This window comes from Lampris incognitus, chromosome 3, assembly GCF_029633865.1.
Source record: "Lampris incognitus isolate fLamInc1 chromosome 3, fLamInc1.hap2, whole genome shotgun sequence".
Taxonomy (NCBI): Eukaryota; Metazoa; Chordata; class Actinopteri; order Lampriformes; family Lampridae; genus Lampris; species Lampris incognitus.
This window is the reverse complement of record NC_079213.1, coordinates 61,692,311-61,708,335: the sequence shown is the minus strand read 5'-3', so window position 1 is coordinate 61,708,335 and position 16,025 is coordinate 61,692,311. Positions and strand designations below refer to the sequence as shown.

The window sequence follows — 16,025 nt, the reverse complement described above, 5'->3', positions numbered from 1 at the left end:
TCCCTTTGAATAACTAATATTTAGGCTTATTTTTCTGAGTTTGCACACCTGTGAGTGGAGAGAGAGAGAGAGAGAGGGGGGGGGGGAGGGAGGGGGGACGGCGGGCTCACAGATGTGTCTTCTTTGAGGCGGGGATGAAAGGTTGAAGTCCAATTAGCAATGATGTTGCATAAATCCGATGTGTGTGTCTGCCTGTTTCAATGTGTGCGTAGGTACTCGTACAAGTTCATACTGTCGAAAGACCCCCCCCCCCACCCCGATAAAAGAGGAGCTGTGCGGGTTCAAAGCCAAGGCAAATGAAAAGCTGCAAAGATGATAAGGCCACTCTGAGGCCACTTACAGAGGAAAAAATGTTGGCATGAATGAAGGAAGATGCGCAGAGAAACAGTGGACCCCACGCTGAGGGGCTGATGCAGGAGTGAAGTGGCCTGAGATTGCAGTCTGAGTAGAGGTAAAGGGGCATCTGATTAGGTGTGTGTGTGTGTGTGTGTGTGTGTGTGTGTGTGTGTGTGTACGTGTGTGTACGTGTGTGTGTGTGTGTGTGTGTGTGTGTGTGTGAGAGAGAGAGAGAGAGAGAGAGAGAGAGAGAGAGAGAGAGAGAGAGAGAGAGAGAGAGAGAGAGAGAGAGAGAGAGAGAGCGAGAGAGAGAGGTGGAGAGAGTGAGAGAAAAAGACAGATGGAGAGAGAGAGAGTAGAGCAGTGAGTGTGGGTAAGATGTTATTTATGTTTGGTTTTCTGTGTATTTGTACATCCTGTGTATTTTGTGTGCAGGACTATGTGCATGCATGCACCCAAATGTGTGTGTGTGTGTGTGTGTGTGTGTGTGTGTGTGTGTGTGTGTGTACGCGTACGTGCGTGCGTGCGTGTGTGCGCCGGTTCCATGCATGTTTATTTGTACGTGCGTATTTTTGGACGGAGGGGGTGATAATGTTGTTCATGTCTAATAGAGTCATTTTGCAGGGCAGGCTGGAAGGATGGATGATGGATGGATTGAAAGAAGTTGAAGGGGCTGGCTGATGTGCGACCATAGAAAATGAGGTTAAGCGGTAGTTAGATGTTCCAGATCTAAGTAGATGGAAAGAGAGAGTGAGAGAGAGGGAGAGAGAGAGAGGGGGATCAAGCGGATAGATACTAGAGACGTAAACACGATGGAGCAGAGGATGGGCACCGTCGACACATACTGGTCACATTAGCGTCCTCTCCATGACGCTGGTTGTTGATATGCTGTTCAGGTTCAAGTAAGGTCACACACACTAAGAATTTGTCATTTTAAAGCAGCAAACAGTAAGAGTATCCAACAATTATACATTTTAGAGAAAACATATCCACACCTAACAACAGCAGCTATCTAACTTAAGTTAGCATGGAACTGGGCCCTGCTGCCAGCTGACTTCCTGTTAACTGTGGGTACACACAGGAGCCCTGTATTTTGAGAGAGGAGAGCTCAAGATGGAATGTACGGTTTAAGGAGATCAGAAAGGTATGATGGCGCAAGCCCATTTAGGATTTTATAAGTCAGCAGAAGCACCTTGAAGTCTGATCTAACACGGGTAGGAAGCCAATGAAGGGAGGCAAGAATTGGCGTAACATGGTCAAATGTCCTAGAGTTAGTTAGGATTCTAGCTGCAGCATTCTGAACCATCTGAAGACTTTTAATACTTTTACTAAAAATCTGAAAAAAAATCTGAAATGTATTTATGAATTAATTTATGAAGACTTTCATTACTTTTGCACAAAATCTGAAAAAAATCTGAAGAAATTATATATGACATTTATCTAAATTAAATGTAAATTTAAATTAAAGTATTCAAATTAGATTTATAAACATTTATTGTGAAATGTATTTTTGAAAAAATCTGAAATCTTAAATTTATTAATGAATTTATTTATGAAGACTTGTCGTACTTTTTAGTGAAAATTTTTACAAATTTTTTCATTAAAAATCTGTAGACTTAGTGAGAGAGCGAGACAGAGTGGGGGGTTAAGCTGATAGTTACTAGAGACGTACACATGATGGAGCAGAGGATGGGCACCGTCGACACATACTGGTCACATTAGCATCCTCTACATGACGCTGGTTGTTGATATGGTGTTCAGGTTCAAGGAAGGTCACACACACTAAGAATTTGTCATTTTAAAGCAGCAAACAGTAAGAGTATCCAACAATTATAAATTGTAGAGAAAACATATCCACACCTAACAACAGCAGCTACCTAACTTAACAAGTTAGCATGGAACTGGGCCCTGCCACCAGCTGACTTCCTGTTAACTGTGGGTACACACAGGAGCTCTGTATTTTGAGAGAGGAGAGCTCGAGATGGAATGTACGGTTTAAGGAGATCAGACAGGTGTGATGGGGCAAGCCCATTTAGGATTTTATAAGTCAGCAGAAGCACCTTGAAGTCTGATCTAACATGGGTAGGAAGCCAATGAAGGGAGGCAAGATTTGGTGTAACATGGCCAAATGTCCTAGAGTTAGTTAGGATTCTAGCTGCAGCATTCTGAACCATCTGAAGACTTTTAGTACTAGCATGTGGCAGACCTGAAACCAGAACATTACAGTGATCAAATCTGGATGAAACAAATGCATGTATTAAAGCCTCTGTGTCTGTCAGCCATGGACAGGAAAGACAACATTTTAGCCATGTTATGTAAGCTACTATACTATACTATACTACACTACACTACACTGTATTGCACTACACTATACACTATACTATACTATACTGTACTATACTATACCACACTATACTATACTATAATGTAGTATACTATACTTTCCTACACTGCACTGTACTGTACTACACTACACACTATAATATACTATACTACCACTATACTACACCACACTATACTGTACTATACGACACTATACTATGCTATACTATACTATACTGTACTGTAATGTACTGTACTTCACTACACACTATACTATACTACACTACACTACATTGTGCTGTACTATACTATACTATACTTCCCTTTGAGACTTCAACTGTGATTTGGGGCTGTACAAATAAACCGGACTTGACTAGACTATACTATACTATACTATACTATACTATACTATAATGTACTGTACTATACTATACTATGCTATACTACGCTACGCTATGCTACGCTATACTATACTATGCTGGCAGCCATACCAACATGTACCCTGGATCTGCCAAATGACAGAAGCTAAGCAGGTATGGGCTTGGCTAGTACTTGGATGGGAGACCTCCCGGGAAAATTAGTTGCTGCTGGAAGTGGTGTTGGTAGGCCAGTAGGGGGCAGTGTTCCCTCTGGTCCTAATAATAGCAACAAATATCAGATCCCAATGCCCCAGTGTAGTGATGGGGACACTGTGCTGTAGGAGCTGCTGTCCTTCAGATGGGGCGTTAAACCGAGGTCCTGACTCACTGTGGTTATTAAAGATCCCACGGCACTGATCGAAAAAAGTAGGGAGTCCCCGGTGTCCTGGCAAAATTCCCATCCTGGCTCTCTCCTTCTAGTCACCTAATCACCACCCCCGTGCGATTGGCTCAATGGTTCCTCCCTCTCCACCTCAAGCTGATGTGTGGTGAGTTTTCTGGTGCAAAATGGCTGCCGTGCATCACCCAGGTGGTGCTACACATTGGTGGTGGTTGAGGTGAGTTACCCCCTTCAATGTGAAGCACTTTGGGTGTCTAGAAAAGCGCTATACAAATTTAATGATTATTATTATTATACTATACTATACTATACTATATTTGTATTGTGATTATACTTTACTATACACTATATGTCATCGTGTGGAGTGCGGGAAGGTGTGTCTTGGTTTGATGGCTGGGAGAGCTGGCGTTGGATCGGCTAGGAGAGCTTGGTCTGCCGCATCCGGTGGGCCCAGGGACCACGGCCCTGCCTGGAGCTGCACCCGAGGAGGAAACACCCAGGGTGGTCTGACAGGATGTGGGCAGGCTAAGCTAATTGCTAGCCCATGCAGACCGGCAGTTCCGACAGTCATCCTGGTGTTCGCTCTCTTGGACAGTGTTGTTTCTTTTGTTGATATGTTGGATATATGAGTTTTAGTAGTTTTTGTTAGTTTTTTTGGATTTTGGATATATGTGTTGTTGTGGTTTGGATGTGCTTTTATCTTTGTGTTGCACTGCTGTGGGCTGGGGGAAATGACATTTCATTTTATTTCACGTACACAAGTGCATGAAATGAGATGACAAATAAATGTTGCTGATACTATACTATACTATACTATACAGTTTTCAGATTTTGTGGTGTGGTACTCATGAGTGGTACAGTGGTACAGTGTTGGGAAGAAAAGATAACACCTCTAAAGTCTTCTCTCAACCACCACCACACCCTGTTTGACTCCACCTACTCTCTCTCTTTTTTCACAGCCATCCAGAGTCCCCCCCCCCGCTTTCTCAACATCTTCTGTGTTTGGGCTAGATGAATAAAGTGGGGGTGGGGGTGTACCAGGGTCAAAGGTAAGCTTCCAGGCAGCGGTACGTGTTAGAGACAGCGGCTGCGAGGGGTGCGGACTCAGGATTTGGAGGGTTTTTGTGTGTATGTGAGTCTGCGTGTGTGTGTGGGGGGGCTCTGTGTATGTTCTCACGCCTGTTTGTCTTTCCCCTCCGTGTTCTGGGTGAGCTGACAGGGCGAGCCGGCAGGGTGGCAGGCCTGTCATGGGGCCTGTCACGGCGCTGTCACAAGCCATTGCGGCCGAGCAGGATTGATGAGGAACAGGGGCAGGAAACGTGTGGGCTGCTGGGAAACAGGATGGGGAAGATGAGGAGACAAGAAGCAAGAGGTGGTGGACAAGGAAGAAAGTGGTCAGCACGGAGCTCCAGTTGCAGGTAGATATGAGAGGGAGAGTCTCTCAGGCTCCACTTGGTTAACAAGAAGAAGAAAAAGAAAAAAGGAAATATGCTAAATGAAGTCATGCAGCACGCGGCTTCAAATAAGTCGAACAGGATGACAGATTCACAATGCTGCAGCCAAGCCAAATGATTGAATAGGCAGCAGAAAAATGTCAAAAGTTTATGCTTGTGCACAGGAACCAGCAGCCAGTTTTTCTCAATTATTTAACACTTGACCTCTTCAGATATTAGTTTGGCTTGGACATTGATGAAATGGTAATTACGTGAATCATGGGGTTGTTGCACCGAGGCGCTGTCTCACTCCCGCGTCCTCTCTTCTGTGTGTTATCTTGAAAAATTCCGGGCAACGTGTCCATCCAAGTGGAGCTCTCATTTAACATGTGTGTGATGGGAGATTTTCTCTCCCCTTCTGTGCTGTCCAAGAAAAATACCAGGCCTTGTCCTAATCCGGTAAGTAGCCAAACAATAGTTGCACATAGCCCGCCGGGTCACCTTCCTTTCAGCTCCGCATATGAAGCGTTTTTCCATGATGGGACAATCAGAACCAGAACCAGAATCAGAAACACTTTGTCGTTTCATTTCATGCACTTGAGCACATGAAATGAAACGGCGTTTCCCCCAGCCCACAGCAGTGCAACACAATGACAAAAACACACCCAGAAACGACAAGAACACATATCCAAACAAACACATAGTATATCTAAACTAACATATAGTATATCTAAACTAACACATAGTATATCTAAACTAACAAAAAACAAAAAAACAAAACAGAAAAAAAATCACTGTCCAGGAGAACGAACGCCAGCCAGGATGACTGCCGGAACTGCGGGTCTGCATGGGCTAGCAGTTAGCTTAGCCTGCCCCGCTTCCACATCCTGTCAGACCGTCCTCGGCGTTTCCTCTTCGGGCACAGCTCCGGTCAGGGCCGTGGTCCTTGGGCCGATGGCATGCTGCAGACCAGGCTCCCTCAGCTGATCCAGCACCAGCTCTCCCAGCCAGACACCTTCAACACACCTCCCCGCACTCCACACCACGACACTAAAAACACAGCCAAGGCTAGGTGAGGCCGCCGCCGGACCGCCCTCGGTGTTATTGGAACTGCCGGTCTGCATAGGCTAGCAGTTAGCTTAGCCTGCCCCGCTTCCGCGTCCTGTCAGACCGCCCTTGGTGTCTCCTCTTCGGGCACAGCTCCAGGCAGGGCCGTGGTCCCTGGGCCCACAGGACGCAGCAGACCAAGCTCTCCCAGTCGATCCAGCATCAGCTCTCCCAGCCATCAGACGAAGACAAACAAACGCAGATGTGGACAAAGACACTCCACGGACGGTACCGGGTGAGGCCGCCACAAACGTGAATTTGCGCCGCCATCCTCCCACACCGGAAGTGGAAATTTAGTTAACAACTTGGTGAACGGCAGGTAAATCGTAATCCACAACACAGGGACACAAAATAGACTTTCAGGACTTCTGTAACCAACTGACTGTGGATTTATACTCGTCTAACCGTTCTACCACTGACTATCTTGTCCTGTGATGTGACCCCCACGTCTGTTCCTCGGCAGCACGTTGGCCCAGTTAGGTGGCCGAGCACTGTTGCTTCTCAGCAAGAAGGTCCTGGGTTCGAGCCCCAGGCTGTCCCAGCTCCTTTCTGTGTGGAGTTTGCATGTTCTCCCCGTGTCTGCGTGGGTTTCCTCCGGCTGCTCCGCTTTCCTCCCACCATCAAAAAGACACGCATGTTAGGGTTAATACTGCTGCCTGTGCCCCTGAGCAAGGCCATGGAAAGAAGACCTGGAGTTGGTCCCCGGGCGCTGCAGCTGCCCACTGCTCCTCTACAATAGGATGGGCTACATGCAGAAAACACATTTCGTCGCGAGAATATAAGGTCAAATGAAGTGGCTTTCTTCTTTTTTCTTCTCCGGGGAATTTTAACACAAATACTCGTTGACCCAGCTCCTGCCTCATCCTCCTCACTTTCTGCCGACTCAGCTCTCGCTCTTTTTTTCACCTCCTCTCCAGTGATCCTTCCGTCCTCTCCGTAATGCTCCCGCTCTCCCTCCATCTTCGTTTTTTTTGTGTTTTTTTACACAGACATCTCCTTCACACTCATGGGATGTAACGGCTGATGTACTGAAGGTAATGGCCCTCCTCTTCCTCCTCGCACCCCTGGTTTCCTCTCCTCTCCTGCTCGGTTGCTCTCCTTCCCCTAATTCAATTCTAAATGCTTTTCTTGGCTTAACCGGAGACCTACCCACTCAACGCTCTCTCCCCTCTTTCTTTCGCTCCTTACTCCACTTCCTTGTTCTCACCCCCCCACACGCACGCACGCACAGACACACGCAAACACACACGCGCGCGCACGCACTCTCAAAACACACACACACACACACACACACACACACACACACACACACACACACACACACACAGTCTCCCTCTTTTTCTGTGCCTCGATCTCTCTCGTCTCCACCCTCTTTTGCCTCTCACCTCCTATTTGTGTGGGTGTGTGTGTGTGGGGGTGTGTGTGTGTGAGAGAGAGAGAGAGAGAGAGAAGGTGTGTGTTTCTGGATGGAGGGGTGATAATGTTCATGCCTAATAGAGTCATTTTGCAGAGCAGGCTGGAAGGATGGGATGATGGATGGACTGAAAGAAGCTGAGGGGACAGGCTGATGTGCGATCGTAGAAAATGAGGTTAAGGGGCAGGTAAATGTTCCAGCTCCAAGTAGATGAGAAGAGAGAGAGAGAGAGAGAGAGAGAGAGAGAGAGAGAGAGAGAGAGAGAGAGAGAGAGAGAGAGAGAGAGAGAGAGAGAGAGAGAGGCACACAGCCTTGCTATTGAAAAGAGGAGACACAGGAAGACCTGCAGAGCAAAGGCTGTGCTGCCACTGCACCCTCATCATCATCGTCATCGCTGCACCCTCAGTGAGTCCGAAACAGACCTACACTTCCTCACCACATGTGAAAAATATAGCCATGTTAGAGAAGCACATTTTAAACAACTCCAACTAATAACTAAAGTTTTTCTAAACCTACCACATGAGGAAAAACTACCAATCCTACTAGAGGAAGACCCAAAGAGCTGTAAGGTAGCAGCAGTCTACGTTGCTGCCTGCCATAAAGTGAGGCACAGTGAGTGTAAGTTAGCAGCAGTCTATGTTGCTGCCTGCCATAAAGTGAGGCACAGTGAGTGTAAGTTAGCAGCAGTCTATGTTGCTGCCTGCCATAAAGTGAGGCACAGTGAGTGTAAGGTAGCAGCAGTCTATGTTGCTGCTTGCCATAAAGTGAGGCACAGTGAGTGTAAGTTAGCAGCAGTCTATGTTGCTGCCTGCCATAAAGTGAGGCACAGTGAGTGTAAGTTAGCAGCAGTCTATGTTGCTGCCTGCCATAAAGTGAGGCACAGTGAGTGTAAGGTAGCAGCAGTCGATGTTGCTGCCTGCCATAAAGTGAGGGACAGTGAGTGTAAGGTAGCAGCAGTCTATGTTGCTGCCTGCCATAAAGTGAGGCACAGTGAATGTAAGGTAGCAGCAGTCGATGTTGCTGCCTGCCATAAAGTGAGGGACAGTGAGTGTAAGTTAGCAGCAGTCTATGTTGCTGCCTGCCATAAAGTGAGGCACAGTGAGTGACAGTCACCTGACACACGTTGTTGCCGTCATATTTGATGACAGTATGCTTTTTTGTTTTGTACTGTTTCTTTGCTGTAGTGTGTTGTTTTCAACAATGTTTTCCAATTACTGTTGAGCTTTTTCAATGTTTAAACCCATGCTTTGGCAATATGTACACTGTTACGTCATGCCAATAAAGCCATTTGAATTGAATTGAGAGAGAGAGAGGGGAGAAAGAGACAGAGAGAGAGATAATAAATATCAAAATCAGATCACTTAAATTCTGGATGCACCCTAAATCAAGTCCCCACGACACATTGCAGTTTAAATAATTCCAAATCCAGGAGCTATAAGGAAGAGTCCCCTCAGTCAGTTGGTTCTGAAACTAACTGACACCGTAACCACTGACACAGATGAGTTTCAGACCCACCACAGATCAGAGTAAACCACATCATCACACCATGCAAACACTCATATGTGGAACATAGAAACCAAAGTATACTGAACTAAATATAAACGCAACACTTTTGTTTTTGCTCCAGTTTTCCACGAGTTGAAATTGAATATTTAACAAGACTTTTTCTATGTACACAAAAGGCATATTTCCCTCAAATTTTGTTCACAAATGTGTTTAAATCTGTGTCAGTGAGCACGTCTCCTTTGCTGAGGTAGTCCAGCCACCTGACAGGTAGGGCATATCAAGATGGGGATTAGACAGCAGGATTACTGCACAGGTGTGCCTTAGGCTGCTCACAATAAAAGGCCACTCTACAATGTGCACTTTTACCACACAGCACAATGCCGCAAGTTTTGAGGGAGCGTGCAGTTGGCATGTACATCCAACCGGCCTCAGAACCGCAGACCACGTGTAACCACGCCAGCCCAGGACCTGCATCTTCACCTGCAAGATCGTCTGAGACCAGCCACCCGGACAGCTGATGCAACAACTGGTTTGCATGACCAAACAATTTCTGCACAATCTGTCAGAAAGCGTCTCAGGGAAGCTCATCCGCATGCTCGTCGTCCTCACCAGGGTCTTGACCTGACTGCAGTTCGTTGTCGTAACCACCTTGAGTGGGCAGATGCTCACCTTCGATGGCGTCTGGCACTTTGGAGAAGAGTTCTCTCCGCGGATGAATCCCGGTTTTCACTGTACCGGGCAGATGGCAGACAGCGTGTATGGCGTCATGTGGGGGAGCGGTTTGCTGACGTCAACGTTGTGCAAGTGACCCATGGCGGCAGTGGGGTTATGGTATGGTAGAGGCTAGTTCCCATCGATGCAGAGAACGGAAATGGAGTAGAGAACGGTCAACTGAGCATGCGCGAAATGCCTCTACCATGCCCCCACATGCCCCGCGTAGCATCCAGGCGCTAGGATTCTAGGAAGACCCAGCCCTACTCTGCGTCTGATTAGTTAACTTTAACCCTAACCCCGCCCTAGCCTACTCAAACAACGGAGGCAACGAGTACTTGCGCATGCTCAGTTGACCGTTCTCTGCATCGATGGGAACTAGCCTCTACCGTTATGGTATGGGCAGGCATATGCTACGGACAACGAACACCGGTGCATTTTATTGATGCCATTTTGAATGCACAGAGATACCGTGACGAGTTCCTGACGCCCATTGTTATGCCATTCACCCATCACCTCATGCTGCAGTATGATAATGCACCGCCCCATGTTGCAAAGATCTGTACACAATTCCTGGAAGCTGAAAACATCCCAGTTCTTGCATGGCTTGCATACTCACCGGACATGTCACCCGTTGAGCATGTTTGGGGTGCTCTGGATTGGCGTATGACAGCGTGTTCCAGTTCCTGCCAATATCCAGCAACTTCGCACAGCCGTGGAAGAGGAGTGGACCAACAGGCCACAATCAACAACCTGATCCACTCTATGTGAGGCAAATGGTGGTCACACCAGATACTGACTGGTTTTTCCTGACCCCCCCCCCCCCATATCTGTGAAATCCATAGTTCAGTGCCTAATAAATGTCTCTTCAAGATAAAACTGCACATTTTATTGCGAGCAGCCTAACGCACACCTGTGCAATAACCATGCTGTCTAATCAGCATCTTGATATGCCACACCTGTCAGCTGGATGGATTATCTCGGCAAAGTGGAAGTGCTCACTAACATGGATTTGAACAAAAATTGAGAGACATGGGCCTTTTGTGTACATAGACAAATCTTAGGTCTTTGTGGTTTCAGCTCATGAGAAATTGGAGCAAAAAGAAGTGTTGTGTTTATTTTTGTTCAGTGTTTAACACAGATGAGAATGTTATGGGGTCCTACAAAGAGAACACAAACTGGCTGGCTGTCTGTCCACTGTCGGAGACAGTCAGCAGAGACACATCCTTACCAAGTACAGGCTCGGTGACCACAGCCAAGCCACTGAAAAGGGCAGATACAAAAAATCTTAGTTATCAAAACAGCAAAGAATTATGTGGTCACTGCATGGCAGGTGAGGTGGACAGAGATGCACTTCCTGCTAAATTGTGAGAAATTCCAGAACATAAGAGGAAAAACACCAGGAGACATTTGAAAATCAGATTCCAAACGTTCTACTCCTGGATGAGAGAAAACAATGGCCACTTATTTTAGGAGAGGGTCAAAGGTCATACCTTGCAGCACAATTTGTGTTACAATGCCATAGCCTAAAGGTCAGTGAGTGACCAAAACACTGTCAGTTGCTGTTCTATATTTCTACTAGTTCTACCTATTCCTTTTTCCATTTATTTATTTATTTTTTTTGGTTTAATACTCTATTAACCCATTTCACTGTCACCTGCTTTGGGAACATTGTAATGGATGCAGCCATGCCAATAAAGCATCATTGAATAGAGAGAGAGAGAGAGTTTATAACCGCCACAAGTTTTACAATACAAATTACTTTTCAAAATGCTCAGCTATCATCCTCCAGTACACAGTGGATATTCTGAACACTGAAACAGTAAAATTACATAAAACAAGAATGCGTTCATCGAATTTATTACTTCAATTTTCTATATTTTTTTAAAAACACTTTCTAATCTTTTTTTTAGGTTTTTCAATTTTTAATCCGTTTCCCCCCCCCCCCCCCTGCTCTTTTTCATCGGTAAAGCAGGTTTCAAAATGTTCAATCTTCTTAGACACTGGGAACCCCAGCAAGGGTGGCGGACTTCTGAGCAGCTTCCTCGGCCTGGTGGGCCTGAAGCACAGCCACAGCCTGGTCCATCTTGAAGGGGAGAGCTTCTGGTGACTCCAGCATGTGGAGCAGCTCCGAGATGTCAATCTCCAGCAGCATACCAGTGATCTTCTGTGCAAGGCTGGGGTGCGTATTCTGGATGAGGGGGAACAGATGCTCACCAACCATTTGCTTCTGTTCCTGAGGAGGTGCAAAAGCCAGCATGGAAGCAGTCAGGGGCTTCTGTCCTTGGACATGAAAAGCAGGCTGCTGCATGCTGACCTGTGGCTGAGAGGCCATGTGCTGCTGAGGATTGCATACACCGGCAACATACTTGTACTGGGGCATGGCGCACGCTGGGGCAGCAGCAGCTGAGGCACTGGCAGGGCACTGACTGAGGGCTGGAGTGGGCATATGCTGAGATGTTGTCATGCGTGGGACCTGGGTGGTGGTGGGTTGCATGGCGTTGAAGGTCTGTGGCCTGGGGGTGGACGGATGCGTGGCATTCGGCATGTTCTGGAAGTGCTGGGGTCTCACACCCTGAGCAGCCCTAGCGGGGCTGGGGTGAAGCTGGGGCAGCTGATTGGTTGAGTAGTACGCAGCATGGTTCTGAGCCTGAGCAGTAGCAGCCATAAAATAGCCAGAAGGCGGGGCAGGCTGGTAGGTGAGGTGGGCCTGATGTTTCTCCTTGTACAGGACTAGGGCCACATCCAGTGGTTTGGTAGTGACGATGTGGCCATTCATCTCTGTCACAGCCTTGGTGGCGTCTTCAGGAGAGGAGAAGCAGACAAATCCAAAGTCTTTGCTCTGACCGCCCTTCATCATTACCTTAGCACGTGTTATGGTTCCAAAGGCTGAAAATTCTTTGCAAAGACGTTCAATATCCCAGCCATCATCCAGGTTTTTCACACACACATTAACACTCTGGTATTTAGTCTTGCGATCCTGCTTCATTTGCTCTAACTTGCAATTGAGTTCCTTCTGGCGCTCTTCATTCTTTTGAGCACGGCCCACATAAACCTGCCTGCCATCTAGCTCTTTGCCATTCATGTCATCAACAGCCTTTTGTGCATCCTCGTGTCTCTCAAAGTTGACAAAACCAAATCCCTTTGATTTGCCACGGTCATCTGTCATGACACGTATACTGAGGGCAGGTTCATATTTCCCAAAAATCTCTTTCAGCTTCTCATCATCCATGTCCTCCCCAAAGTTCTTAATGTAGACATTTGTGAACTCTCTAGCACGGGCGCCATGCTCAGCTCCTCTCTCTTCCCTGGACTGGAAACGCCCAACAAACACTTTTCTGTCATTGAGTAACATGCCATTCAGTTTCCCAGTGGCCCGCTCCGCAGCCCCATGGGTCTCATAGTGCACAAACCCGTAGCCCTTTGAGCCGTTTTCATCACAAAACACCTTGCATGAAAGGACGTTTCCAAAAGCCGAGAAGGTGTCATACAGGGCCTCGTTGTCAATGGACTTGTCAAGGTTCTTGATAAAGATGGTGCCCGATCCACTCTTCCTCAGCGAGGGGTTACGTTGAGACCACATGATTCGAAGGGGCCTGCCTTTGATCATATCAAAGTTCATCGTGTCTAAAGCACGCCCGGCATCAGCGGGCCGCTGGAAGTTGACATAGGCGTAACCAAGGGACTGGCGGGCGATCATGTCCCTGCACACACGAATGGAGAGGATGGGACCGGCCGGACTGAATTTCTCATAAAGCATGTACTCTGTGACGTCTTGATGCAGATCTCCCACGTAGAGGGAGGCCGTGGGGTAACTGGGCGCGCTGGGATTCATCCCTGACGACACGCTTTCAAAGTACATGACTAAAAAAACAAAACCAAAAACACACACACATATATATATATATATATATATATATATATATATATATATATATATATGACAGCGTAGGCTATCTAGACGGCAAACCGAAATTAGCGAGCGAAATTAGCGACAAACTGAAGCTGGCGAGCTAACGAATCTTCGGTTAGCAACGTGCGCTAACAAGCTAACCGGAGACCGCGCGTTAAGACTTAAAATAGCAGTTTTATACGCAGCAGGTCGACGAGCCAAGTTGCGCGTATCACACAGATTCAGCGTTCTCGACTACAAATGAACCGACGATCCCCTTCAGACGGGACATACAGAGGTTATTGCCAGGCCGAGGTTAACCGCCGACGCTTTCAACACTGTTGCTAACCAGACCAGCTAGCTCTTTTTTTTCTCGCTCCGCCAAAGTTCCACCCACCCGTTTCGTCATTCAGGCTTTCCGCCAATCAGGCTTTCGCGTCATCGCCTTGTTGCTATGGTTTCGCAAAGCAAATCGAATCCTGCTTCACCGATGTTGTTTTTTTTTCTTTTCTTGTAAAAATGTCTGCGCCTTTACTCCAGCTTGTGGTTTGTTTCATAATAATAAAATGTGCGCCGAGACTAGCTCCGGAGCACACAACCTCCGCAGGGAGAGAGAGAATTTATTTCCAATTGATGTTTCGTTTTTTTCAATGTTTAAACTGTAGTGGTTATGGGGTTACATAATTCCCCTTATTGAGCTAGTAGGAACGTTAGTTTACAGCTGCTGTTTTCTCGGTTCGGGTTTACAGTGACGCACTTCCGCTGCGCGGGTTTTTGTTGTTGTAATGGTGGAAGGAATAAATGGTGCTCATTGTGTAGCCGAAAGAGAAAGTTGTCACGACTCCTGCTTGAGCTCCTCTACAAAACGCTTGCTTTGGCAATATGTACATCATTAAAGCGATTTGAATTTGAGAGAGAGGTTTTTAATTTTAAACCAGTTTTTAATTTAACATACCTTTTTAAACAAGTTTGACAACAACAAATTTAACAAAATTGTTTAACAAAAAATAGAGAGGAGAGAGCGCAGGGAGTGAGCGACAGGATAGCCCAGGCTGACGAAGAGCGCTTGATTTAATATCGGACTTTTGGATTGTTAAGAGAGCGACAAACACCTAGAACAAGAGAACTACCTCCATAAATAAGATCGTTAGCCGGGAAACCTCGGTGTAGGTTTATTTTATTTTATCCAACTTTGAATTGCTAAGCAAAGCTAGCTAACGTTACTGGCTAGCTGGCTAACCAGTTAGCCCCTACGCAGGCTTTTTCTAATCTTCCTACGCAGTGACCCTCAGCTATTTTTCTATCAAACCAGGTAGGAAATAGCATCGTAGCTATAGTAATATTAGTTACTAGCTAAAAAAAAGAAGCTTTTTCTAGCTAAACATTGTTTATTCGACTGCCATAACCACATGGCCACCGAGACAGTGGCGGTGGCTATGGGCACTTTGTCCCTCCGTTTTTTTTAGTGTACCCAGAGGAGATAAAATCAGAGCACGGAAGAATACAGTTCAGACATAGAATTCAAAGAGAACACCCAGAGACTTTATATGCTGATTGCTGTAATAACACTGGTGTTGTCACCAACTTGCTCTTTTTTTTTACCGAGCATGCCACTGCATGGCATACAGCCATATCAAAGCACCACAGCTTCATCTCCAAGAGAGGGATCTGCAAGGGGAGACAAATTCACATCTTTGAGAATGAAGACAAAGACCAAGAGAGAAGGCTCCTGACTGTCAACTTTTACTAAAACGGTACAGTCATGGTGCAAGGTAATGAAGCTGCCCTTGGTTCCTTTGTACAGGACTTTCCCACCCTGGAGGAAATGGCAGCATCTAAAAAGAATACAGGAAGCATTCTGAGCTCTCCCATCACCACAGACACCCCGACAGCAGACAGCCAGGTCCACAGCACTGCTCAAAACGCCTGGCTGTGATAACCAACATCCAGACCACCACACCGTCAGTCTCCTGAGAGACAGACTGGCTCTACTAGAAATGGAGCTCACTGAGATGAGAGAACAGCTACTCCCCACCAGCACCATATCACACCCTGACCTCCAGGAACAACCCAGCCAGTGTAAGCACCAGCTGGAGACTGTTACACAAGAGCTGAAAGAACAGATCTCCAGCCTGCAGGAGAAAAATCAGGCCCTCACCATAGAGGTGATGGAAACAAAGGACATCATGAGAAAAGAAGTAGTGCAGGTGAGAGACGAGATGACAAGGGAACTATCAGCCATCATGACAGAGCTGCAGCACCGAAAACAGACCGTAGAAATGTCTACCAATACGAAACAGCCACAATCCCTCACCCCCCCAACCCTCTCGACACTGAGCCCCCACCAACCAGCGAGGACGCAGCAGAGAGATGCTGTCAAGCCCCAGATGCCAACCCTCATAGCACGGAGCCCCCACTACCCAGCAAGGAGGTGGCAGAGAGAGCCCCTGTGCCCCCCTCCCCCAGCATCTCACACCGTAAGCCCACCACCCTGAAAAAAGATAGAGGTTGCAGTCCTCATTGATTCGAATGGCAAGTTCATTCA

The 16,025-nt window shown here is 46.8% G+C and overlaps 1 protein-coding gene across 1 annotated transcript; it reads right to left on the bottom strand.

Moving 5' to 3' along the window:
• Positions 1-11,584: 11,584 nt before the first annotated feature.
• On the bottom strand, positions 11,585-13,423 carry LOC130110489 (polyadenylate-binding protein 1A-like). Its single transcript, XM_056277601.1, has one exon. It carries the CDS (start codon positions 13,421-13,423, stop codon positions 11,585-11,587), a length of 1,839 nt encoding a protein of 612 aa, XP_056133576.1.
• Between the last annotated feature and the right edge of the window lie 2,602 nt (positions 13,424-16,025).

Bases quoted from the DNA above. Each gene is read 5' to 3' on its own strand.
- LOC130110489 (XM_056277601.1), bottom strand. From the start codon at position 13,423: ATGAATCCCAGCGCGCCCAGTTACCCCACGGCCTCCCTCTACGTGGGA.